Here is a 27,047-nt window from a genome sequence, read left to right as displayed (position 1 = left end):
AGTTCGCTTGGTCATGCAGTAATACTAACTGATGCTCCGCTGGATATAAACACTCACAATAAAAATAAAGAATTGATTGTAATAAAAAAAAAGTTTGTTTTTAAAGATCACTAAAAAAAGAACAATAACATGAGTTGTAAAATTAATTGGAAAAAAAATACATGTACGTTGGAATTTAAAAGTAATTTCCTGGAAATGTTTTTTTACACATGATTTTAGCAAATCAGATCATTAAAAAATATGTAGTCATTATCTTTTGGTCACTCTTTATGATAAAATGATAGAATACAATGAACAGTAAGTTGTAATCATGGTAAAATATAGAAAAACAAAGAGAAAATGTTTCATTTTTTAACTCTCTGTCTACTGTAATCAGGTTGGCTGATCGAAGGCCAAATAATTATTACTTTCATGACATGTCGTAATAAATTATTATGTTCAGCACTTCCTACCGTGATTATCACGCTTTGATTGTAAAAATACAAAATACTAGATTGTAATTTCATTGTAAGGCTTAAACATTTTACATAAAAATCACGTGCAATCTAGCCCCAAAGAATTGCAATAAATGAATAACTGAATAAAAAAGGATATTTGTGACAATCTAGAATATTATATAATAATGAGCCAAAATCATTGTCCGACCGTTAGGCTTCTGCTTTTCATCTAGGTTTCATCACATTGGTTCATATGGAGACAGAGCTGACCGATTGATTTGTTTAGTTAAAATAAAATATACACATAAACTACATATACATAATACATTTCTTGCAATAAACCTCTTTTAGTCAGTTGTTATTATACATTTTATGAATAAAGGTCTACATTCAGTTTAAAATCAATATGTACATCAGTGTCCTTTTTTTCATTTACAAACTATTTTTCACGGCTGTGTAACAATGACAAAATGATTATAATGTTTTCATCTTACTATGTCCATGGAGGCATGGAGGTATAAACGGTTTCAAAAGAAATCCACATTTATATGATAAGCGCAGAATTGCTATTCCGGTGCTAGATCTCAGGGGCGTAGAGTTGGTGCTAATCAACGAAAAGGTGTTTATTGTACTTGGGACAGTTTATCACACAAGTACTCAAGACTATAACACGAACACCAGCGATGCTATCCAGGGACTCTGTCTCTGGTGTTTGGGACCGGTAACCATTATGATCTCTGAACAGTACTGGCATAAATGATAACACTGACACAAGCATTTCCTTAACATACTTTCAAAAGGTTTCTAATGGTGTACTAATGGCTGGTTACAGTGTGGCGAAAATCACTTTTTCTGATTCTAACACCGACTCTTAACTAACCAAGATCCGGGTGATTAAATGAGCTGGGGACTACAAAGGGTCAAAGAGTGACCACGTATTTGTAAATAGTACATGAACACTTTGAACATGCGTGTTAAAATTGTTAATCTTACATTGAAAAAAGTGTTTACTCCTTGACCCTTTAAAATGGTGATCCAACATTTTAGTTAGTGTTTAGAGTGGCCCCTTCTCTAAGGGAATGGTGTTTGGAACTATATACCCTATGATTGATGGTAACGTCTTTGATCCAGACCACAGACACTGGAAGTGTTATGATTCAGACACTGGCAAGTCTGGTGCTTGTTCTAAGAAAGAAGAGTACTGTAGCTTTAGAAGTCACTAACATGACACTCACGAGTCAGTGTTTGGTGGTTGGTTGAAGAAGAGTTGTTGTAAGAGTTGCTTGGTGTGTTCTGGGCTAGTTACAGTGTGGCTGATAGTCCTGCTATCATGAAAGATCTCGTAGTCGTTACCGTCCTGTAAAGTAACCAAGGAAAACAAGAGATCAAGAGATGTTAAATGAATGATTACGGGGTAGGGAGATGGGCAACCGATAGAGGAATTATTGACACCTTTACCCTTAACAGAGAGAGAGAGTGAGAGAGAGAGAGAGAGAGAGAGAGGGAGGGAGCGAGAATAATAATAATAATTATGATATGATTTTAGAGAGGGTTAATATTGACTAAGCCATTCCAGAATCCAGAGCCTTCCTGGCTATATTATAGAGCCTACACAATTGTGATTTCATTAACATGTTCATTTTATTTCATTTTCTTTGAATTTCAGTCTGTTGTCATGACAAAATGAGGGAACAATGCACTTGAGTTTTTTTTCTTCACTATTCTGGTTAGGTAATTGAATTATGGGTAACTGAATGGGCTATCCAACCGTATGTCTATACTTTACACATTTACTTACTTTCTTATCATTTGAAATGTGTTTTATAATTGTGTATGTTTTTAAAAACTTGGATATATATATATATATATATATATATATGGATTTCGGAAATAAAAACAAACAAACAATTCGTTATCAGAGAATATTACTGTCTTACTTATTTGAGCTTGAAAGTACCACCAAAAAGACAAGATGATCCTTATGTCAAGTCCATTAATCTTGCTATGTGATTGCATGGTGTATTCAAAGACGATACAAGAACATTAAGGGCAAACAGAAGGAAAAAGGTGAGATTCAAGATCATTATGTCCCGTCAGCATCCCGTCTCCTCTCGCCTCACGAAAGACGACTTGATGAGACTCCTTGTCTCAATGGCGGCACTTTCAAAGCGTTAATCCACCTTAGTTAATTTGTATGAAAGCAGAAAAATACGAGAAACAAAACGTCTAAATGAATCGGACCAATAATAAGAGAGTCATAGAGAAGGAATATTGATATACCTGTGATGTCCTGTCGCCGAAGAAGTATATTTCTTTATATTCCTGATCCAAATATTGCAAACAGAATGTCTTATCCCATCCCATCGGATACACGTCAAAGCTTGTTTGTCCTCCTAGAAATTAATAACATGAACACAATACTTTGTTAATTTATGCAAGCTTCACATAAAAAAGGCCTAAAAGGGCAAATTCCAAACAAACATATCGAAAATAATATCGCTAGTGATATTCGTTTGTCTCGCAATGTATGGTCAACAAGGGATCTAAAAGAGTATAAAACACGCTTGCTTACATAATTACATTATATTTTATCACCTGACGAAGTGTTGCAGCGGCGCACGAAACGTCGTGATCTTTTGGATCCATTGTTGACCATACATTGCGAGACAAATTAATTAACGAATATCACTAGCGATATAATTTTTTATACTACATCTGCAATGAGTAATATATTTAGCATTATATAAAACATATATTGCAAATATGAATCGAGTATGTTAAATATCACGATAAACGTATACCAGTCAAGTAACAGGTATGATGAAACTATACCATGCATCACAATTTCACTATTACTATTTTACAAACATGTTAATATTCATCTAGTTATTTTTGGTAGAAAAAGAATAATAATCATGTGAGTTGAGGCGATAATCTCTGACGCATTCCTTTAATTGCAAGTCAGTGCTGCTTGCAGATATCGCCATCAAACTACTTTATATACAACATACAGGCAACTTGACTACAGACAAAATTCAACTAGCTCTTTAATTGTGATTTTACTGTATAATACGATAATCAATCGATTCTGTCATGTTTATTCTTCCTTGCTCTGTGTGTAAAATTCAATGCACTATTTTAAGAACTTGTAATGTATTTAGTTACGGCACCTGTATCTATAGGCTAGCATTATTGAATATCAACATTGCTTAATATGTTTAGTGGAAGGTGAAATGAAACATAGTAATTCAAAGCTGTATTGGGCTATGTATGAAAATTCAAATAGAAATATCTCCCCTGCGAACTGAGTAGAACGTAAAAAGAGCAAAACTACCTTTGATGGATGAAATTAAAAAATGATAAACTGAAGAAATCTCACCTATTGAAAATTTGAGTCCGCTGGAAGAAAACCTTTCTCGGAGTGTTTTGACCATCTTTTCTCTGACTTTGTGTTTCTGTAGACAATTAAATAGAATGTAAAGTCACACTTAATTCACAGATGTTTGATTTGTCTCTGATCCCGTTGACACTTGTTTTTATATATTTTTTAATAAATTTTAGTCAAGGGAAGGGGGAAATTAATTGAATTTATTAAACATCCTTGACAAACATCTGTAACGGGGGGGGGGGGGGTACCTCTTCCCTCACCTTGCCAAACTATAAGTATACTGAAACAAAACATTACTGTTTTAAAATTTCATTTACAAAAAAGTGAAATACCTTATTAAAAATATTTAATTTGGGGTGTTTCTACACACCAAACTGTCCAGTACATTTGAAGTCACTATTTTTATTGTGAAGTATGCACCTTTATACTGTATATAAAGTTTATACAGTGTAATTTATATTTAACTTTCATGACATTAAACACAATATTTATATGCAGTACTTGTACTGAATTTATGTGACCATATGGGAATCGACCAAGGGGGAAGGTTTGTCAACAATAATTGTAGCATCGCTCATGTGCATATGGAATGCTCAATCTATCATAAAAATTGTGAAATTTGGCAGCTAATCAACTGATGGAAATTCTGTTTCACCCTATGTTGTTACATTAATGTCAAGTATATGGCAAATATTTTTGTGTATGAAAAATAATGGAAATTTTGACAAATAAAACCAATCTATATACCAAATCAAGTATGTAGCAGGGTTTTTTTAAGAACCGATATGTGACAACATGATAATTTGTCAGATTCATTTATTTCCTGTAGTTCATGAGTACCTAATAAACATTTAATGCAAATTTTAAAGAAAAAGTAGCACACGCCTCCCCAAAACAAGCCTACACTCTCACAATGAATTCTGCTCATCGACCACCCTGTGCTACTAAAGTGACTCTCACACTCTGCCGTGTAGGCCTACCGTGTGCCACCGTGCGCGAAAATGTCTGCGGACGGTGGAGAACGGCGAGGGCACACGGTGGTTCGTTATCAAAGCGGGCAACACGTTAATAGGGCGTTGGCGCTTATTTACACCCAATGGGACCCGGCGAAAGTTTTGGGCATGTTCAAAACTTTGGCCGGCTGGCACCGGCCGCAAGTAAGCGGCAAGAGGACGGTGTTGAACGGTATGAGGACGGTATGAATACGTTATGAAAACGGTCACACTGTATGAACACTTTCACAACACGCTCATAACCCGTTACAGAACGGTGATGAAAAATGGAGAGCGGACTGACCGTTGCCGTTCAATTCGGGGTATTTATGGCAGTCGTGTCATGACGTCAGCAGTCCGGGGACTCGTTCACAGGACGCTCCGAGCGGTGAGGGGACGCTAAGTGACTGGTAGGTGGCTGCTACAAACCCGGTGCACACGTTCGAGACCCGGTATGGGCCCGGTATGGAAACGGCCAAAATTTTCAACAAAAGTCAATCTGGGCGGTGAAGACGGTAGAAGCACGTTCAACACCCGGTATGCGCCCGGTGAGAACGGTCAGAAGATGGCAACGAAACGGTGAAAAGATTAAATTTATGAATTTTTTTTTGCGGCCGGGGACAAGTTCGCTCAAAACCCAACGTTCTGGACTCTGTTGTTTTTTAATAGCCCGGCAGGTGGACGGTAGGCCTACACGGCAGAGTGTGAGAGCTCCATAACAGATGATGGGGATTTGGTGTTCGGACACTGACGAACATAAAGAATTATCTTTTGCCTTCGGATTAAAAGAAAAGTATTCACCAAACAGCACTAACCATCATGAATATTTGTCCCATCTAACATTGTCAAAAATAAGTCTTACAAGATTTATTAAATATTGCTTTAAACTTCTTCAAATTGTCGTTTTAAATCAAGTATCCAGATACACAACCTGTCCGAACACACAACGTCTGTGTATACTAAACCACCTCTACATAAATTATATTAATGATTTTCTAGATGACCTACCTTGTCATATTCACAGAAGATTCTTCTGTCTTCCAGAGTTGAGTTACATCGTCCCATAGGACATATATTGATCATACCGGTACGACATTCCACAAAACATCCTCTGAAAAACAGACAAATAAAATCAAATATAAAAACCCTTGGCTCTATTGGGTATCATACCGGTACACATTCCAGAAAACATCCGGTATCAGCGTAATAAATAATATAACAGTTACGTTCAAAGAGAGACTTTGGGGGAAAGCGCCTGATAAGCACCGTTTTTATTATTATTACTAAAGTGCACTGAGCTTAATATCCACAGGTAGAGCAGCCAGATGACAAAGGAATGAAACAGGAAACGAATAGAATATTAATTTTAAAGAGATAGATGAAAATAGTTGCGTCAGTCAAAGACTAATAAGAAGAGAAGAAACAAAATCAAGAGACGAATTTCTTTTCGACAACCTAGACCTGTAAATACAGTACATGTGGAACTGCAATCTTGCTTCGTAGACACAGTACTTTCTGATGTGTATTCCCCGAACAATGACAATAATGACTTACATAATTATTAACAATTATGCAAGATCAAAAGAAGAAATGAGATGAATTTTATCAATATTGTTGTATAATAATTAGGGGCGCTATATAATTATAGTTTACGTATACGTAAACTATAATGAACGAACTCTACTTCTTCTGATCATTCGATTTTAAGTACACGCAAGTGAAATATTAATGTGATATCAAAGAGACAAAGTTCTATGTTAGCTAGAATTATAACAATTTGTTCAATAATGAATACCTTTTGATCGGAAGATGTAAATCAGCCAAATAGTGCAGTACAAAATTGATAACTTCTTGTAACTTTTCCTCTCCGATTTGCTCTGATATAATCTGAAAGAGAAAGGAAAGTAACCAAAAAATGTAATTGATCCTTATCTATAGTAAGCAACTAATAGAGCAAAATTACGTAAACAATATGCCTTTATAATGCCATTTAAATACAAATATGAATAATTTGAAGTAGCACTAAAAAAGTACAAAACTAGGAGAATATTCATTCAAGGTAAGGTAGTATATAGTTCCGGGGTTATCGGATAATTTATTTTTTTAAATCATGACAAACAAACCAACAAACAAACAAGATCTGCGAATGAACAGAAAAACCACATTTATTTACTCAAGTGTCATCAAGGTTATAGTACCTTTTTAACCACACAATATGACCATGCTGCAGAACAAGGACAAAACAGGGACCCAAAATAACAAATATATTGAGGCATTCAAGGAAACAATAACATCGTTATCGAAAAGAATATCTACAGCGACGTTTAAAGATCGACCTGTCAAGGCACAGGACGATGAAGAGCATTATAGCCAATCTTTCGAAGTCGAATACGAAAACATTCAGGGAACGCAATGGGGGGGGGGGGGGGGGGGGGGTAACTGTCATGCAGGGGGGGGGGGGAGGGGAAACAAGATTTCACGATTGAGTGGGACGAAAGTGTATATAATGAGATAGATATATTTGGTAAAATAGAGATAGATAGTGAGAGTGAGAGAGAGAGAGAGAGAGAGAGAGAGGAGGGTAGACAGTAAATATTTATATATTTATAGATGGATGGATGGATGGATAGTACAGAGAGAGAGAGGGGGGGGGGGGAGATAAGGCGAAGATGGGGGAGAGGAAGGGAAAATAAATATTAAAAAAAGAAAAAAAGAAGTGTGATAGCGAGAAGGGGAGGGAAAGAGAAATCCAAATGATTCTTTAAAATGATAACTACATGTACGTTGTTTGATTAAAAAAGACACTTCGTGATGTCATTGTTTCCATGGTAACTGACCTTCTTAGCAAACACCTGTCCCTTCTGATATGCTACCATGCCGTTCTCTACGAACACGTAATCGAACATCTGGTGGAGATCGTGTCCGAGTTGGTTCTCGACGCTCTTGATGTCTGAGCCCGTGATCAGACCGATGGGAACATGAGTCTGTAGCTTTAACAGGACGTCGATCATCTCGGGTTCGATTGTCTGTACGATCAGCACAAACAAACAAAGTAGGAAATCATGAATACTACGATCTGAAGATGTACATGCACATAAGGTTGAATTGAAATAAACGTTTCCAACTTCATTCCACAAAATGATTGCGGGAATATGATTTATTCTTGATTTATATATTCTCGGATCTTTATTGATCAATAAAGTGCTGAGATTATACAAACTGTTTCTATCAAGAATAAATCACATTGCCACAATCATTTCACAAAAAGAGGCATGAAACATGTATTTCAAATGTATGGGCATCCGAGTTAAAAAATCGTCTATATTTCATTATTAAAAAAATATATATAAAAAATAAGTGTATGGTGAATGAGGCACACTACAAGAGTTCTACCTACTGCAGGTCAAGGTTTTTTTTTCTTAATTCTTAAAATTGTGGCGAAGTTGGTGGTGGGGGCGTGGGGACCAGTTCAACCATAAATCCCGCTGTATAAACGTATGTTTAAGTCCATTATCTTGATTATAGTATGTGTCATGTATTCAGAAGTATTTACTTGCAAACTCCAGCCAATGCAGTTTTCATAAATGGAATAGCTAGGTTGAGCGTGCTGCATTGTCCGACTATAGGGGGAGGGGGGGGGGGGGGGGACCGGAGTTTGTACGATTTTGTTTTCTGCATATCATTCTCGAATTATAAACAAATTGTAAGACACAGTTGTCTACAGAACAGCAAACTTGAAATCACCCATATTTTCAGCTATTCAAATGGACAGACTTTAATGTTCACCTGAAATTGTACTTTTATCATTATCTTTCAGGATATGAGAGTGCACAGTGGTGATGACGTTACAAACCAGTCAACAACAGTGTTTCTCGGTATTTACCCTGTCAATTCATTTCCTCTTCTCCATATTAGTGTCTTATTTCCTCTTAGCTAGCACGCAGCTAAGCAGGATTTAAACAAAAATGTACCATCATGTGAATTTATACTGGGGTAGAATAATGAATGACGCACTTCGCATTTTAACAAGTAAACAATTCTGACGTGCATGGTCAACACGATTTTCGATTTTCGACTGCGCTCAGTTATTGTTACCTCCAATAGTTTGTCTTCTTTTTATTGTCTGTGGACAATCACCGGTAAGTGTTCTTTTTTACCAAAATATGGAATGTGGAATGCAAAGAATTATCACTAAGATTAATCCCTTCCCGCCTGCCGAACCGTATACATGTATGCAATGGTGAACAAATTGCCTTTTTGCCGATGTCATCCTATCTGAATGTCACTAGTAAGTCAAACACGACCTACTATTGTGACGTCACGGACACACCCTCCATATACCTCCGCAATTGGCCAATCAGAACATCGCTCGCCCGATGGTAGACCGCAATGTTTGGAATGGAAATGTACGACACTGCGGGCGACGAAAAACTAGACAAACACCCAGTCGCAAAAAAATGTATGAATACCCATCACAAGTATACATACAAAATGGAACTTGTAAGAGGAGTTTACCGTTTATTGTGTTCGTTTCAATTAACATTCCCCCTTTTGATCGAAGCTCATTGATTTTGTTGGGATTTACCACGTCTACGATTGCATCATCACATGTATGCACAAAGGAGAACGTGCAGTCAAGTACAAGCTACTCTATGATAATGCGATTTACGTGCAAAAACACATGTAGGGTATGGAAACATGTTCGTGGTGCTGAATTGTAGTGGTACCCCTTGTACATGTAGACTTGCAGTACTAAATTAGCTGATATATAATTCACATTCATGGTGAGAGAGGTATACACATATTAACAAGTATATGGATATGATCATTAGAGCATAAATTCAACATGAAAGTATAGGTTTACATGTCGATGTTGTGAAATTTACAGAGCAAATTATAAGAACATTCGAAAATACATTAACACCATGCACCAACAGCACAATATTCATACTAGTTTCTTTGATAGGTGACAGCGTACGAAGAAAGTTATGTGCAAATATAAAGGTATAGTATTAATTAAGCAACATGAAATCCAACTTACCCTTCTTGTGTTTGTTATGGTCCCATCCATGTCGAACAGACATATTCTCCTGCAATTTGAATTCTTCCCCATCATGGGCATCTAGTTAGATCATTCACAACCAATCAACAAGAGTCACTGGTACCATCACAACATCCTACCAGGAATGGGAAAGAAACAAAACTGTTTATTTCTGAAGAACAGTTACATAAAGGACGAACATCAACTCCGCTGGTATATACCGGTAGTAATATCCCAAATTCCGATCAGGGCTAGCTAGCGCCAGTGTGCAATGTACATAGTCAAGTAGACGTACACGCCTGAAATTTCTAGCTTATTTTCGAGCAGTACTATGCAGTGTCATTTCTTGTACGTGTTTTTACCGAGGGCGTTCAAAATCTGATGTGTATACGCTGTACGTGCGGTGGTGCGGCTAATTAGCACGAACGATAACAAAACAGTTTTATGACCATGGGCTACTTTGTCGGTATAAACCCGGATATGCAATGTTAGATGCACAGGCGCGGATCCAGGATTTTCCAATAGGGGGGGCCGGAAATTTGAAAATTGCGCAGACCTTTTTTAATACTCAACATATCAATACTTACAAGGTCATATTAGAAGCACCATACCGGTACAATTTTTGTCATTTCAATCGGGGGGGGGGGGGGGGGGGGGGGGGGAGGGGGGGGGGGGGCTATAGCCTCTTGCCCGAAAAAGTAATTTTCTGGTTTCACAATTCGGCTAGTGAGCGAAGCGATCGAGCAAAAATTTGAGCATTATATATGTACATGTATATTATGAAAGTGTTATTTATCACGAAAATAAACGAGAAAAGATATCAAAAATTCATATTCGGGCAGCTCGCTGTCCCCCCCCCATCCCCATTAAGCGCGAAGCGCAGAAGCTCTGATGTTTCATGAAATTATTAGAGGAGAGGATTCGTTGAACCATTCTCGACTCTAAAGCGCGGAAACTTTGACCTTTCATAGTTTAATGAAATTATTAGAGAAAGAATTAGAAGATTCGTTGTTCCATTCTCGACTCTAACTCCTTGTTTGAATTTAGTTCGCCCCCCCCCCTCTCGCGCGAAGCGCGGAAGCTATGACCTTTCATTAATTATTAGAGAAAGAAGAAGATTTGTTGTGCCATTCTCGACTCTTATTCTTTGTCTGAATTCAGTTCCCCTCCCCCTCCTCGCGAAGCGCGGAAACTTTGACCTTTCATAGTTTAATGAAATTATTAGAGAAAGAATTAGAAGATTCGTTGTTCCATTCTCGACTCTAACTCCTTGTTTGAATTTAGTTCGTCCCCCCCCCCTCTCGCGCGAAGCGCGGAAGCTATGACCTTTCATTAATTATTAGAGAAAGAAGAAGATTTGTTGTGCCATTCTCGACTCTTATTCTTTGTCTGAATTCAGTTCCCCTCTCCCTCCTCGCGAAGCGCGGAAACTTTGACCTTTCATAGTTTAATGAAATTATTAGAGAAAGAATTAGAAGATTCGTTGTTCCATTCTCGACTCTTATCCTTCTCTGAACGTAAAGCGCAGAAGCTTAACGTTTTATTAAATTATTAGAGAAAGAAGACGATTCGTTGTACCGTTCTCGACTCTTAATACTTGTCTGAATTGAGTCCCCTCCCTTCTCCCGCGCGAAGCGCGTAAGCTTTGACGCTTCATTAATTATTAAAGAAAGAAGACGATTCGTTGTACCATCCTCTTCTCTTAATCCTTGTTTGAATTCAGTTTCCCCTCTCCCGCGCGAAGCGCGGAAGCTTTGACGTTTTATTAAATTATTAGAGAAAAGGATAATTCGTTGTTCCATTCTCGACTCTAAATCCTTGTTTCAATACAGTTTCCCCCTCCCGCGCGAAACGCGGAAGCTTTGACATTTCATTACATTATTAAAGAGAGAAGATAATTCGTTGTTCCATTCTCGACTCTATATCGTTGTTTGAATTTAGTTTTTCCCCGCTCGCGAGTAGCGCGGAAATTTTGAGAGAAAGAAGACGATTCGTTGTACCGTTCTCGACTTGTCAGAATTTCAAAAATATTTCCTTGTCTGCTCCTTTTTCGTCTTATGTCCTCTTACTGCCCCTATATCGCCCCTGGCTACGCGCCTGCTTTACAGGGAAAATGAAACAATCATGATTGTGATAGCACACAATTAGACTAGTAGAAAGGAAAGATTTATTACACCAACCATGGATAAATCCATGGTTTTACCAACATGAGTTCAAATACAAGCACAAGCGAGTTGATTTGAGCTGAATCCAAATGAAGGGCAAAATAAGAGTTGTGAAGCGGCCCTACCGCTAATTAAAAATGTGACTGTTGAGTATATAGCTTCTATTTAAAAGACATCCAAAATAGTGTGCCCTTTTCAAATTTCTCACTAAAGAGTGGTGACCTTTGTAGCGCAGGGGCTGTTTTTAGCGTTTAACTTTGAATCCGCGGCTCGAGATTTTATGCGGCCGGCCCGGCCCCCTCTATTCAATGACGTTTGCCAAGCCTACTGGAATGACCCCAAATCTCACGATTACAGTTTTTCCCTTATTCGTTGTTACTGTCACTAAGCGCCATTTCCCCCCCCCCCCCCCCCCCCCCCACTCACTCAGTGTTATCTAGGGTACGCGCAATTAATGTTCCCTCTCTTTGAAAGCACCCCTCTATCTCCGGTGTGTAAACGGGCCGGACTTTGTTGCGTGAAAAGTAACCCTTTTTCGGAGATTTTGAAAACACAAATTCGGGGGGGGGGGGGGGGGGGGCTTTCTTCGTCATCATTTCTCTCTTTTTTCTCTCTCTCTCTGTGTTTCTTTTCTCTTCTTTCTTCTCTTTTCTTTTCTCTTCTCCTTTCTTTTCTCTTCTCCTTTTTTCTTCTCTTCTCCTTTCTTTTTTTCTCTTCCTCTTTTTTTCTTTTTTTGCGCCGCCAATAGGGGGGGGGGGGCCGCGGCCGTTTCGGCCCCCCCTGGATCCGCCACTGGATGCAATAATATGGTGATAAAAAAAAAATTACGGCATGGCACTGTAGGTTAAAAAAAAATGTTGTTTTATCCAGAAAATTCCATGATACATCCACATTTTCATAGCCCATTTATAATACAATTATGCAGTCCATTTAATTAAATTTAAATTTGCATATAGGCCTACTTCTAAAATCCTTACTGGCTATTTTCCCTTGGAAAACAAAGAATAAGAGACAATAAATAGAATATACGAAAGAAGAAAAAGCCATAACGAGAAAAAGAACGACGCACGTCGACCACGGGAGGAAGGGGTACGTACTAGCTATATTGGTCAATGTGTATTATAAGGGGAGAGGGAGCTAGGGCGCGGGCCTTGGAAAGAGAGAGAGAGAGAGAGGGGGGCAGTGAGAGAGCGAGAGATAGCCTACATAGAGATAAAGAGAGAGAGAGAGAGAGAGAGAGAGAGAGAGAGAGAGAGAGAGAGTAAAAGAGAGAGAAAGAGAGAGAGAAAAAAAGGGGGGGGGGGAGGGAACGAGATGAGCAGAGAAAAAAAAGTCAAGGGGGGGGGGGGGTCGGGCGGATAGGTGAAAACCTGAAATGCAGGAAACCCCTGTTTTTTACAAGCTATAGGATCGGGGATCAGGGCTAGGATATCGAAATTCCCGACGTTGGATGGAATAACCCCCCTTCAACCCGTTTCATGTTCGGTTGCTTCGCTTCCTCGCGGGGTCACATTAATGATGCCATCCAATTTTAGAACACCCCCTTTGAAAGAATCCTGTGTAGGCCTACGCCACTGACTACTAATAATACTACTACGCTTTGAGCATGTTTATGTAAAGGCGCTATAAATTAATTGCAATATATATGTCATAACGGGCCAGCAATGCCCAGCAGGCACGTAGCCACGGGGGGGGGGGGGGGGGGGGGGGGGGGGGGGGGCACGTGCCCCCCAAAATTCCAAGATCGGTTGAACGTTTTTTGACCCTTTTTGTTTTACCTCGATCGATTACAATTTATGTGCCCCCCCCCCCTCAAAACATCAAACTATGGCTACGTGCCTGATGCCCGGGGTCAGCAAATCTTCTTTTTATCAAGGGGGAGGGACATTTTAGGCATAAAGTAGTAGTAGTAGTAGTAGTAGTTGTTGTTTTAGTAGTCAGTGGCGTAGACCTCAACAGGATTCTTTCAAAGGGGGTGTTCTAAAATTGGATGGCATCATTAATGTGACCCCGCGAGGAAGCGAAGCAACCGAACATGAAACGGGTTGAAGGGGGGTTATTCCATCCAACGTCGGGAATTTCGATATCCTAGCCAAAAAAACAACCCAGGGGTTTTCCCGCTTTTCAAGTTTCACGTTTCTTTCTTTTTTCTCCACATTTTACAATAAATAGAGACAGACATAATTATTATGAAATAAAAAATCATATATGTAACTATACAAGCACGCCTTACAATGATACTCAATTCATGTGAGGAACCTATTGAAAATCGGTGCGTGTAGATTATAGCTTCCTGATAAAATAGACATTGTAGATCATAGGCGTAGGAAGCTTTTGTGAAGTGGGGGGGGGGGGGGGGGGCGTTGAACCACTCACCCTAAACAAATCTGAATGTGCGCGAAGTCCCTTTCGGCCGGGGTCCATGGCCCGCTCAAGGGTCCTGGAAGCTCGGGGGTCTAGATACTCTCTGGTGCAATATCAGCTTTATTTTAGTGCATTAGTTTTATTTCATTTCTCAGACCAAAATAACAAGCAATTCATCATGAAGTAAAAAGTACCAATGGAAATTGTGGACGTTATGGGGAGATAGCCATGAGGGGTTATGTTTTGTTCTTCGAGATTTGACAATCACCATTTACCGTGGACAAGAGCCTGGCGGAGCGACTTTCAAAGTTGGGGGGGGGGGGTACCAATAAAAAAGGGCACCTATGCACTCTCAGGAGACAGGTCTGAGAAATAATTATTATTCTACGCCAGACCAATATTGTCTTCCTCTATAAAGAAACGTGTGTTAATTATATCAGGGATATTTTATTTATTTATTTATTTATGCATGTTCACAATTTCACAATTCATTGAAGTTAACATCACATGAAAAATTAATGTAACATGACAGATCATTTTCAATTTTACAATACATTTGAATTAACTTCACGTGAAAAAGAATATAACATTGTTTTATCAAAGACAAGTTGCAACTTATATACAGTTTGAAGAATGAACACACAAAGGTGATGAAAAAAGGGATGAAACATAAGCAAATAGAGCTTGAATCGTTCCAACACCTTTCAAATATACAATATATGACAAATAAAATTCCTAAAGTTTTGTAGTGAACTATTTACACTATTTACAAAGTTTTTAAAAAAAAGAAAGAAACAAAGAATTTCGTTAAGCCTCTCATATCCCTGATTATATAGAACCTGTCGATGAGGCCACCTGTTGACAGTGCCAAATTTTGCTGTTTCCGGACAGGGTTTAACTGTATTTTTCTTATTTCAATATAGCCTCTATTTATAGTTACATAATCGCATGTTAAGTGTTTAGGCCCACAGTCCCCCCCCCCCCCCCCATCAAATTATAGGCCTAGAAGGGGGGGGGGGGGGGATTGGGGGTTCTTTGGGATTTAGTGACCCCCTCCCCCACTCGGAATGACGCCCCTGTATGTTTCTCCCAATGACCGGCCTCAAAAAACGTTAACACTTTTAATCTGTGACTTTTAGCTGGCTGACTGTCCAAAACGCCTCCCATTATTTATCCATGCAAATTGGGCTGCGCCGCGGCGCGCCGTGCCGCGCCAGCTCGAGCTAGCTAGCTCACGCAATATAGGAAAGAGATTTCTCAGGTATCATAAAGTTCTGACGTGTCAACTCGGCCCGCTTCTGCTTCGCTCTTCGGGTGCTACAGTTTGTGTTTTCTCCTAGTGTTGATCACATATCGTTCTCTCCTCCAACATGTCTCGTGATACATCAAAGATCATTCTTTTCGACGTTGATGGAACTCTTACTGCCGCTCGGAAAGTAAGTAAACCAAAGATACATATCGCTATTAATCAAAATCATTAAAGGTAAGTCCCACACATTGAAAATTATGTACCGGTATCTCGCATCCCGGCCAGTCAAGCGCATGCAAAGCCGTGTCTTTCGCGCCAGGCTGCCGGGCGCGGGCGGAGCTGTCGATAGCCTTTGCCTGTGGACGACTCGTGGAGCGGGGTGGCCTGTGATGAGTCGAAGGACAAACTCGGGCATTCTAACTTATTAATCGCATAGATCTAGATCTCTAGCATTTTCAGACTGTGTTTAAATAATACTTAATACATGACGAGGTAGATGATAGTCTGCTCTAATTTCATGTTTATGTTTGGATATGGTCTACGTAATCTAGGCCTGGACTGGTCGTGAAAACATGAATAATTAACTGTTTGAATATTAAAGTTTTAAACTTTAAAGTAAACTTGAATTTTAATGTTATTATTAATAACTATTAACTAGACAATAGGAATAGCCTGCAGACTCTACAGTCTAGTCTATGATCTATTTCACCGCATGATTTGATTTGGCTTAGCCTAAACATAAACATCAGTTGTTTAGTCTAGACTACTAAAAATATAACAAAAATTGCAACAAAAAAAAAAAGTGAAATTGAACAATACATCCATGAATTCTTTTAAAAGTCTATTCACACTTACTAGTCTCTAGACAGGCATACTAGAAAAGTAAAAAAAAAGTAATTGAATATACTTTTTCCAATAAAAAGATTAGTTCTATTCTAGATCTACTACTAATAGGGTCTAGTACTTATTTCTACAATACATTATAACTTGTCAGACTCTGATATCATACTAAATACAAATACTAATTGATTCCTGGTCCTGTATATTCTGACGTAAACTGGAAAAAGCACCTCATTTCATTGTTTTTAACCTGACAATAATCAACGAAATCCTGACACTTTCAAGCTCATTTTCTCAAAGTTAATGACCTTGACATTGTTTTAGCATTGGCTTTTGTCCGCTAGTTGTATGTTTTTGGCATCCTTTGGGTTATTAAAATATTTTACAGTTCAATATATTTACCCTTTCTTTTTTTGTTTCCCCTCTCTTTTCCGTTGATGGGTAACATTCTGAGTTAATGTAGTTTCCTCTAAATCAAGTATTGAAGTTTTATTGTTACTTTATATATGTTGCGCATTGTGGTTATTTGGAGCATACTCAAAGCTGGAAGCTGTTTTAATTTTCTTCTTCTTTTTCTTTTTTAAACTAGCTTTGTTTTTTATAAAAATCTTTTTATAAGGGCTTAATAAATTTTAGCATTTATTGGACTGATAGTTGATATCTGTGTATCCTTCTTCCAGTTGTCAGAAAGTACTACAATAAAAAGACATTCAACCAGATGTGTATGTACATATATGTAATAATCATACTTCTTTCCATTTATTTTCTATTTTCTTTCCAGGTTATCGAGCCGGATATGGTTGAGTTTTTGGAGAAACTGAAGCAAAGATATACTGTTGGACTGGTGGGAGGTTCAGATCTGCCTAAGATTACAGAGCAGATGGATGGCGTAGAGAGAATCAATATGTTTGATTTCGTCTTTGCTGAGAATGGGCTTGTTGCGTTAGCTAAAGGAGAAAACATTGCCACACAGGTATTAACCAGAAATCAAGATTGTAAAATTGTAAATTTCCTCAGAAATTAAGAATTTCTTGTAATAATTTTATTATGTGCAAAGTTTATTTGTATAGTTTCCTGAGCAAATGAATTATGTATTTCTGTTGGAAATGAAATAAATATGAATACGAATATAATATGAAAGGTAATGGACCATGAACAGGTCTACAATGAGCATTATGGCTTATAAGCCTTATTGAAAACCCTTTTAAAGTAAACAAATATCATTATTTGTGATTTACCATAATTATAGCTCTATCAATGTTGCCCCCTTTTAAATATTCTTATGAAGAGAAAAGCAGTAAAACAAAAAACTGATAAGGAGAAGAAAGCATCATTTTTTATCCATCATGTAACAAATTTGATTAAACAAACAAGCAAATTTTATTGAAACAGGATATTAATCAATTATTGCTCTTTTATTATTGTACTAGTATTCTGTTCCTATGAAATAGTATCCTAAACAATGTTGGATTAATGCAAATGAATTAAACTGAAACTGCTAAGAGCATTGAAAGAGAGTATCTGCTTTCCACAGATGTGTTTATCTTGTGATATAATCTTGGCTAACGTAGTGCCATTGTTGAAAGAAAGATCATATACATGTATATGCCAAAAATCCACAGTGGCAAAGTTTCACTGATGGCTTATGTAATTTGAATGCTCTTCTTTCATTAGCCTAATACTTACCAGAAGGAAGCAATATGTAATTGGATTCTACCTAATTAATTTTTGTCCTTGCTATATTCCTCAAAAAAAGAATTAAAAGAATTGAATTGGATTGAACTGATCTTTGGTTAATTATTCTTGTTTGTTAACTTTGCTTTCATTGATTTAATTTAGAGTATCTGACCATGATAAGTAATGATAAATAATTATATCATAAATCTATCAATTTGCCTTTATAGAAACATGATATTAAACAAGTATTTCTCTTTCATTACTCTGTCTGAACAGTTCATATAAAACAGTAAACCAAAACAAGGTAAGCTTAATGCAAACAACTGTACTTAAAAGAAAAGATTGTAATATAACTCCTGGGATAGAAAAGTACATAATATATTATTTTTATATAACAATATAAATCAATTGATTTGTCTTTCTCTTTCCTTCAGAGCATTCAAAAGTTCATGGGAGAAGATAAGATGCAGGAACTGATCAACTTCTGTCTCAAATATCTGTCTGGTGTTAAATTACCCCTCAAAAGGTAAGCACAAATCTCATTCTTTATCTTGTTTTGTTGTAAGTTATTTGATCTGATACATTTTAGGTGCAGATTAAAATTCACACAGAGATAATTGTGCCCTCTTGTATGTAATTTAGTGTTAGGGTATGGATGAGAAAGTCAATTATCTAGAAGTTGTTGTAATTTGTTATTTAGATATATTTGCTATTTAGATATTTTCTTTGTTTTATTATAATTTTCAAACACATGTAAGTCTCATATCTGTGAAATTACAAACAAATATTCTGGTGTGTTACAGTGAAACTTTTCTTCCTTTTTCAATAACAATTACATCAACAAATTTACTTAAATTGCAAAAGTTTCCATTCCATTGATTCATTACAAAATACTTCTTCTCACCTTCAAATGCATCCATAGTCTTGCTCCTCCCTACCTATCTGATTCTCTCTTCGCTCCTCTCAAGGCTTCACATTGAACCACCCATCTCCCAAGGTTCTTCCCACACTTGGTGACAGAGCATTCACATTCAAAACTGTGGCATGAGCTACCCAGATTTCTTTGCAACCAGCAGTCTCTCATAACCTTTAACAAATCTAAAAACTCACAACTTCTGTTAATTATGTAATTGTAAAGCAAATTTCAATATGAAAATGGAAAATATGTTATATAAATGCATTACCGGTATTATTATTATTGTCCAGTCTCTTAACTCATTGGCTGTGGGTTCCCTTTTCAATGGTATGAGAATGAGATCAAGATAATTCAATAGTCAACTAGTTAACTAATTCAGTGATGATTATTCTATGTTTGTTGTTTCAGAGGAACCTTCATTGAATTCAGGAATGGCATGATCAATATATGCCCAATCGGGAGGAGTTGCAGTTACCCGGAGAGGGGGGAGTTCAGCGAGTTTGACAAGGTAAGATTTTTCAAAAATTAGGTAAAAATAATTTACAGATGTCTCCTTTTTCCTTGTATGTGTGTTGTATGCCTCAAATTGATTTTAGGGTAGCCATGAAATCCTCGAAGAAGTGTTAAGAATTTACACTTGCCTGTTGGTATATTTTTAGTCTAGAGGAAAATATACCCGTACCGTGTATATTTTTTGACTGCTCTCCTCTTTTCGATGGAAGCTGATCAAATATTTATTATTTCTCAACATAACCAATCATTAAGGACTCCTCTTGAAAGTCCCAAGAGACACTTTCCCATCTCCTATTTTAGTCAGTTTTCATTGATTTCAGGATGATTTGTAATTTTGTATTCATATGGGAACAGACAAATTCAATTTAAGTGAATTGTTTTGACTTTTTAGCTCAAAAAAATGACATTCCTGTTTTCTGTGGCAGACTGCCGGTACCATAACTTCATATTTTTAAAATGTAGATTTCTCCTGAGGATTTATTTTGTTGAAAGCTTGTGTTCAATGAGATTTTTTAAAACATTTTTTTGTTTAATATATTCAGCTCCATGGAGTGAGGGAAAAGATGGTTGAAGCCCTTCGCAACGAGTTCACAAAAGACGGTCTGGTATTCTCGATAGGTAAGACTACAAGATGTTTTTATTCTTATTCTCCAATGTTTTCCTTTTCAAGATATATGAACAGGACCTATAGCCATGACATGATTCTTGAAGGATTGATACCTCATATCCAAGGGACATTTAAAGGTGTCAAAACATTACCATTCTGCAAGACGCCAGGATTTTTACGGACGTGTATCAATCAGATATGATTATGTACATCTGGGGACCAACCTTTAACGTCACCATCCGAAAGACGTACATTATCTGCTCATCCACTGAGTCTAAATACGATTTGCCTCTTAACAAATATCTATATACAGCCAAACCTGTCTATAGTGACCACCCAAGGGAAACACACACTTTGTAGACAGGTTCCTTTAGTACATGTTTCAATGAGAAACCATTTTCAAGGGAAACAAAAAATGTGGTCTTTGTAGACAGGTGGTCTTTGTAGACAGGTGGTCACCAAAGCAGGTTTGACTGTAGTTAACTTATCACTTTATCATGACTCCTTCACCTATTCTGTGTACAAAGTGCCCATCCTTTGAGCTACCCCCATGTTTACTTTGTCTCAAAGTGCAGTCATGTGAAACCATCTGTGTACACACCATAGTGACCACTCCCCATCTTGATTACCATATCAATGGAGGATTGTATTCCCTCTAGGTTTCCTCTGTTTGTATGAATCCTTTGTAAATTCAATTGCCTGTGAGCTAAGCTCTAATTCCTGTGCCTTACCTACTCTGCCTAGAATACTGCAGTGTAAGGAGTTAGTTATACCATGGACCTACTACGGTTTTACAGTGCTCGGTAAAGTTGTATGAATTTAGGCCAGGGTCATTCTGTGATTCATAATAAACAGCCCTAGTTTAGAAACATGTCAGGCACTATTCAGAAATTTTTCTATTGGAAACGCCCCACTGCACTTCTTATAGCTACTTGCGCCCTCTACAGTATATAGCAAACAATGCCTAATCTGTGACTGTTGGTCCCCCATGGTCCTCTTTTTCTTATGTTAATTGAGAGCTGATTTGATGAGATAACCACTTGTCAGGTCTTATCCCTCCTAGCCAAACTAGTGCAGATGGGCTTTAAAGCCTAGATCACTACCTAGCTGTAAACTAACTATGGGCTTACTTTGTAATTAATTGACAACTCGGTAGCTTAAAAAACTTTTATAAATACAGGTAGTTAATTGGCCCTCGCTTTGTTAGTTATGAATATGGACCCTGGGGATATGGATGATTGCTAAAATCTTCTACAGTTCTAGCAAACCACAGATGCAATCCTCCATTCCAAAGTTTATGAAGGAATATTATTTTATGGGCAACCCAACATTTGTAATAAGTTTGTGTATTAGCAGAAAATAGAGGAACAGAAATGTGCAGTAAAAAAAAAATGGACAAAAAATAAGAAAGTTATGTTAAAAAATGTTTGAATGTTTCACAAAATATATGTGAATCTCTAATTTGAAATTAGGTTGTTAGATTGTGAGTAGTGAGGTATTCATGGTCAATTGTTCTGTTTGCTGCATATGAAATAGATATCTTTTTTTTGTTCTTCTAAGAAACATTTCACTCAGGTCATCCAGAGTGAAATATTTTGAGGGAAGAAATGAGATATTTTACTCATTTTGTATGTTGACATGACATCACAGGGACATTATTATTATTCATAACTTTCTTATTGTTTGTCCGATTTCATTTAAACTTTTACAAATCTGCTCCTCTAATTTGTTTGCTTTCTTGAGCATCATGCTTTTAAATTTGGATTTCACTTTAATGTATGATGTTATATTAAAAAGTCTCTGTCTCTGCCTGTGCTTCTGTCTATCCATCTCTCCCCCTCATCCCTTCTCCCCCCCCCCATGCCTCCCCTCTCACACCCCCTCTCTCACCCCCTCTCTATTCTTTTATCTCTCTCTTCACAGGAGGGCAGATAAGCATAGATGCATTTCCAAAAGGATGGGACAAGACTTATTGCCTCAACTTCTTGGAGAAAGACTTTAAAGAAATCTATTTCTTTGGGGACAAGACGTACAAGGTGAGAATATTCATTTTCAATACTCATAGTTTATGGAAGTATCTGTTAACATATAAGTTCAAACTTTCAGGTGTGATGTTTATTGTTCATTTATGCTTATTGTATATATATTTATTTTTGTTTATTGTATGGGATTGAGCGTATTATGAAATGTAAGTATTGACTGCTCAATACATATGAACCAATCAATTAAGAATTTCTCAAGTGAAGTTGTATTTCACCAAGGCTGCAGGCTGCAAGCCAAGGTTGAAATATGATTTCAAGTTGGGGATTATGAATATATTAAATATTCATGATATAAAAGTAAGGGTGTTTGTAAGCTCTGCCTCGGTTTTGCTCAGGTTATCTAACCTTCCACATTAAATGCATGTGGTTTAGAAAGTGCAAACAATTGATACATGTACAGTTGCTTGATAATGCGGTTCAATTGGTACTCAATATACATGCCCCCCCCAAAATGAAGTTACATTGTGCACTCCTTTGCATGTATCAAATTGTTTAGTGTCATGTGAAATCTTTCCAGCCATTAGGATGCTCTCTAAAAATGTCTGATTTTGTAGTGTGTTGTATTATGTTATATGATAAAAATGTATTATTACATTACATTACATTAAATTTACATTACCTTTACATTACAATACATTACATTGCATTGTATTACATTACATTTTCATTAAATTACATTACATCGATATTACATTACATTACATTTATATTACATTGCATTACAATTACATTACATATATATTTACATTGCATTACACTACATTTACATTTACATTGCATTACATTACGTTACATTACATTACATTACATTACATTATATTATATTATATTGTATTTAACTATTTATTATACTAAATTAATTCCCTCCCCCTCTCTCATCTCTGTTTTTCTTTGTGTTTTTCTTCTGTATTTAGGGAGGCAATGATCATGAGATCTTCGAAGACTCAAGAACAAAAGGATACACAGTAACGAGTCCGGAGGATACCAAGAAACAAGTCTGTCAGCTGTTTGATATAGAATAAATGTCTTCTGCAACTATTATAATGTTGCATACTAATAATTTAACATATTTTTATAAGGTTTTAGTGCTTGTTTGTACATTCCGTTTGATTCAGTATTGAATTAGGTTTTTATAGGGTAATAGAACAATAAAAGCAGAACAATCAGATAGGGTGAAAACTTTACCGAAATCTGATGGGTTTATAAAAGAAGGTTATGATTTTAGGAAGTTGTAATTACAATAGGAGTTTCAAATTGTGGAATGGGTAATGTCACTGTGATATAGTTTAAAGGCACACTGTCCTACTTGTAGGTACTTGCTCCCTCTATATAGAAAACTTCCCTAATCGGTGCCTGTTGGTCCCCCATGTTCCTCTTTTTCTTATGTTAAATGAGAGCTGAGTTAATGAGATAGCCACCTGTCACAGTGACCTTGCTGGCTCGCTTGGTGGTCTAATCCCTTCTGGCTGAAGTAGTAAAGCCTGCCTTTAAGACATCTCTCCTGTTTGTTCCAAATCAGAAAGTGACTAACTTATCATTGTTGAAAATGAATGATGAGGTATTGATATATTTAGTTCACAACAAAAGGGGCCTCACAGTCAAATGACTACCCGTAATTCACCGATTTGAGATTGCCATATATGTATAGTGATTATAGCTTTTACAATTTCATAACTTTCTTTATTGTTGTTTGTCTGATTTTTTTCTTCACAATTTCACCAAACGGTTTCTCTGATTTTCTGTACCGGTATTCTTAATTTATTTTTCATCAGAAAAATGTTGGATTGATCTTTAAAAGAACATGTACATTGAAACTCCAGAGTAAGAGGGATATATATTGCACAAAGTCATAATCAACGCGATTGTATTTTAAAGTTTTAATGTATAGAAAAGTTTGCACAAATAAAAGAGGTAGGCTTTTTTTTGTAAAATTGCAAAGATTTATTGATAAGTTGTAGAGGCATATTTCTATCAATAGCCACAACGTGGTGTAGCTAATGTAGCTATTTTGCATACCATGTTTTGCGTACAGTAGGGTTAGGGGCATGTTAGTGACCTCTTTTTAGAAACGTCCCTCTACCACTGATTAAATAATACCTACTAGGCATGCTCCTCCAATTTTATGGTTTTCAAAAAAATGGAAAGAAAGAATGGGGAGAGGGGAAGGCACTAAAAAAAAAAAAAACAACGACGAGATGATAGGACCTCTTTTAAACTGCCTACCCCCATTCAGTGATACTGTTGATGCATTTCATCTCAACCCAGAAAGCCTAGTGCCCCTTCCCCCCCCCCCCCCAATAAGGCCACTGCTACCGCAATTCCTGGACCAGTGCTTACAAGAACAGAAATTGTAAAGAAAGATATGAAAAAAGGGCTCTGAAGAAATGTATGAGAAAACTATATTCTGTACTCTTATGAACATTATGACTATTATGGTAATTCGTATGTGCATCGGGAAACATACATCTCAAGAAAATTTATTAGTGTTTGTATGACTTACACCATTGATGTATGTATGTATGTATACATTTATTTAATTAATTCTTTTACATGCTAGAGCGCCCTAATGGCAGCACAGCTAAAGCCGGGGTAATAACCTCCAAGTTTGGAAGCCCTTAGTGAGTGTAATAAGCGCCATATTATAGTTAAGTATTATTATTTATTTGTGTGATAATTGTATATTTGATATCAGGAAAGGTCTTTCTCGAAGAAGCATTTTAAAGCAAAGTGACTCATAGCGTTGATCTCTTTGTTCAGAAGATATTGTAAAAATATAATAATTATAAAATTTTGAATGATATTGATGTACAAAACGATTGATGCTTGTGTTGTTGAAACTTTTATGGTCTTTAACAAGCCAACTTATGAATGATACAAAGCAGGTTTGCTAAATTACTGATATATATATATATATATATGAAAGATTTATGTATTGCATCTTTATTACTTTTCCTATATGGTAATGTATAATATTATTAAAAGATATTGTTAGAATAAAATATTTCTAAAGGCCATTTGCACAAACTTTGTACCCCAGCTGCATTAACAATACATATTAAGTGAGATATCGCTCATTTGTGAGCCTTCTTTAATTATTTTTTTGTATAAATATATATACTTTAATTTAAACTGTAATAACCTGCTAAAGTTGTGGTAAAAATTATGGAGCACCATGAGTGTAAAGTCAGACAGACATGAGCGCTACACAAGAAGCCACTACTTTTTTTAATTTTTTACTATCATCAGTCAACAAAGGCGTTCTAAAGAAATTCCCCAAAATGTCTAGCTCTTCATGGACCAGTACAATCATTCCAAGAAAATAAGATTACTTTTTATTGAATTTCTCTTTTCTATTTTTATTATCATTTTGAAAATGTGAATACTTATTGAATGTTGAATGACATTTTAATGGAAATTCAAAGAATTATAAATGATTTTACACTGAAAGTATTGCCACTGCTTGTGTAATTTTGTATCTATGATAAAACAATCATGATATGTTTGTTGTGACAGCTACACATACTCTATGAACATTCTGGCTAGTGAGTCGGGGATAGCAAACATGCTGTAAGTTTGTTATTACTTAAGATGGAGGAGGATGTTTGGGATGATGATGGTGAAGATGATGAAGATGGAGGAGGATTATGAGGAGGATGGTGGTGGTGAAGATGAAGAGGAGGAGGATTATGAGGAGGATGGTGGTGGTGAAGATGAAGAGGAGGAGGATTATGAGGAGGATGGTGGTGGTGAAGATGAAGAGGAGGATTATGAGGAGGATGGTGGTGGTGAAGATGAAGAGGAGGAGGATTATGAGGAGGATGGTGGTGGTGAAGATGAAGAGGAGGAGGATTATGAGGAGGATGGTGGTGGTGAAGATGAAGAGGAGGATTATGAGGAGGATGGTGGTGGTGAAGATGAAGAGGAGGAGGATTATGAGGAGGATGGTGGTGGTGAAGATGAAGAGGAGGAGGATTATGAGGAGGATGGTGGTGGTGAAGATGAAGAGGAGGATTATGAGGAGGATGGTGGTGGTGAAGATGAAGAGGAGGAGGATTATGAGGAGGATGGTGGTGGTGAAGATGAAGAGGAGGAGGATTATGAGGAGGATGGTGGTGGTGAAGATGAAGAGGAGGATTATGAGGAGGATGGTGGTGGTGAAGATGAAGAGGAGGAGGATTATGAGGAGGATGGTGGTGGTGAAGATGAAGAGGAGGAGGATTATGAGGAGGATGGTGGTGGTGAAGATGAAGAGGAGGAGGATTATGAGGAGGATGGTGGTGGTGAAGATGAAGAGGAGGAGGATTATGAGGAGGATGGTGGTGGTGAAGATGAAGAGGAGGATTATGAGGAGGATGGTGGTGGTGAAGATGAAGAGGAGGAGGATTATGAGGAGGATGGTGGTGGTGAAGATGAAGAGGAGGATTATGAGGAGGATGGTGGTGGTGAAGATGAAGAGGAGGAGGATTATGAGGAGGATGGTGGTGGTGAAGATGAAGAGGAGGAGGATTATGAGGAGGATGGTGGTGGTGAAGATGAAGAGGAGGATTATGAGGAGGATGGTGGTGGTGAAGATGAAGAGGAGGAGGATTATGAGGAGGATGGTGGTGATGGTGGTGATATGGATGGGGAAGAAGAGGTGTTTTGAATGATGATGATGACCGGGGTTATATTTGATAAGGATGATAATGTTCCGGACTAATTATGACTGATTGTCATTTTTTAGAAAGCAGGTAGCCGTATAATTGTACAGCTATATAGCACCAAAGTAATTGTCACCAATATCAGTAAAATAGATAATGATGATCGAGAGCTAAGC

At 37.2% G+C, this 27,047-nt stretch overlaps 2 protein-coding genes across 2 annotated transcripts; one reads left to right on the top strand and one right to left on the bottom strand.

Annotated features, from left to right (window-relative positions):
- Positions 1 to 206: 206 nt before the first annotated feature.
- On the bottom strand, positions 207 to 10,289 carry LOC586118 (phosphomannomutase). Its single transcript, XM_030984857.1, has 7 exons — positions 9,859 to 10,289; positions 7,655 to 7,843; positions 6,613 to 6,704; positions 5,826 to 5,928; positions 3,817 to 3,892; positions 2,718 to 2,830; positions 207 to 1,794 (listed from the first exon to the last, which is right to left on the bottom strand). The coding sequence occupies exons 1-7, from the start codon at positions 9,937 to 9,939 to the stop codon at positions 1,669 to 1,671; spliced, it is 780 nt and encodes a 259-aa protein (XP_030840717.1). The 5' UTR covers positions 9,940 to 10,289; the 3' UTR covers positions 207 to 1,668.
- Positions 10,290 to 15,633: 5,344 nt separating this feature from the next.
- Positions 15,634 to 25,678, top strand: LOC588721 (phosphomannomutase). Its single transcript, XM_788391.5, has 7 exons — positions 15,634 to 15,823; positions 17,258 to 17,449; positions 18,588 to 18,679; positions 19,478 to 19,577; positions 20,125 to 20,200; positions 22,113 to 22,225; positions 23,146 to 25,678. Exons 1-7 carry the CDS (start codon positions 15,758 to 15,760, stop codon positions 23,251 to 23,253), a joined length of 747 nt encoding a protein of 248 aa, XP_793484.1. The 5' UTR covers positions 15,634 to 15,757; the 3' UTR covers positions 23,254 to 25,678.
- Positions 25,679 to 27,047: the final 1,369 nt, after the last annotated feature.

This window comes from Strongylocentrotus purpuratus, unplaced genomic scaffold (genome assembly GCF_000002235.5).
Source record: "Strongylocentrotus purpuratus isolate Spur 01 unplaced genomic scaffold, Spur_5.0 spur5_scaffold_14, whole genome shotgun sequence".
In the NCBI taxonomy this organism is placed as follows: Eukaryota; Metazoa; Echinodermata; class Echinoidea; order Camarodonta; family Strongylocentrotidae; genus Strongylocentrotus; species Strongylocentrotus purpuratus.
Note: the sequence above shows the minus strand (reverse complement) of the source record. Positions and strands in the feature narration are given on the sequence as shown.

Coding starts and splice junctions, on each gene's coding strand:
- LOC588721 (XM_788391.5), top strand. CDS start 15,758: ATGTCTCGTGATACATCAAAGATCATTCTTTTCGACGTTGATGGAACT. Junction 15,824..17,257: donor CTCTTACTGCCGCTCGGAAA/GTAAGTAAACCA, acceptor TTTTCTTTCCAG/GTTATCGAGCCGGATATGGT. Junction 17,450..18,587: donor GAGAAAACATTGCCACACAG/GTATTAACCAGA, acceptor TCTTTCCTTCAG/AGCATTCAAAAGTTCATGGG.
- LOC586118 (XM_030984857.1), bottom strand. CDS start 9,939: ATGCCCATGATGGGGAAGAATTCAAATTGCAGGAGAATATGTCTGTTC. Junction 7,844..9,858: donor CCATAACAAACACAAGAAGG/GTAAGTTGGATT, acceptor CTGATCGTACAG/ACAATCGAACCCGAGATGAT. Junction 3,893..5,825: donor TCTTCTGTGAATATGACAAG/GTAGGTCATCTA, acceptor AATTGTCTACAG/AAACACAAAGTCAGAGAAAA.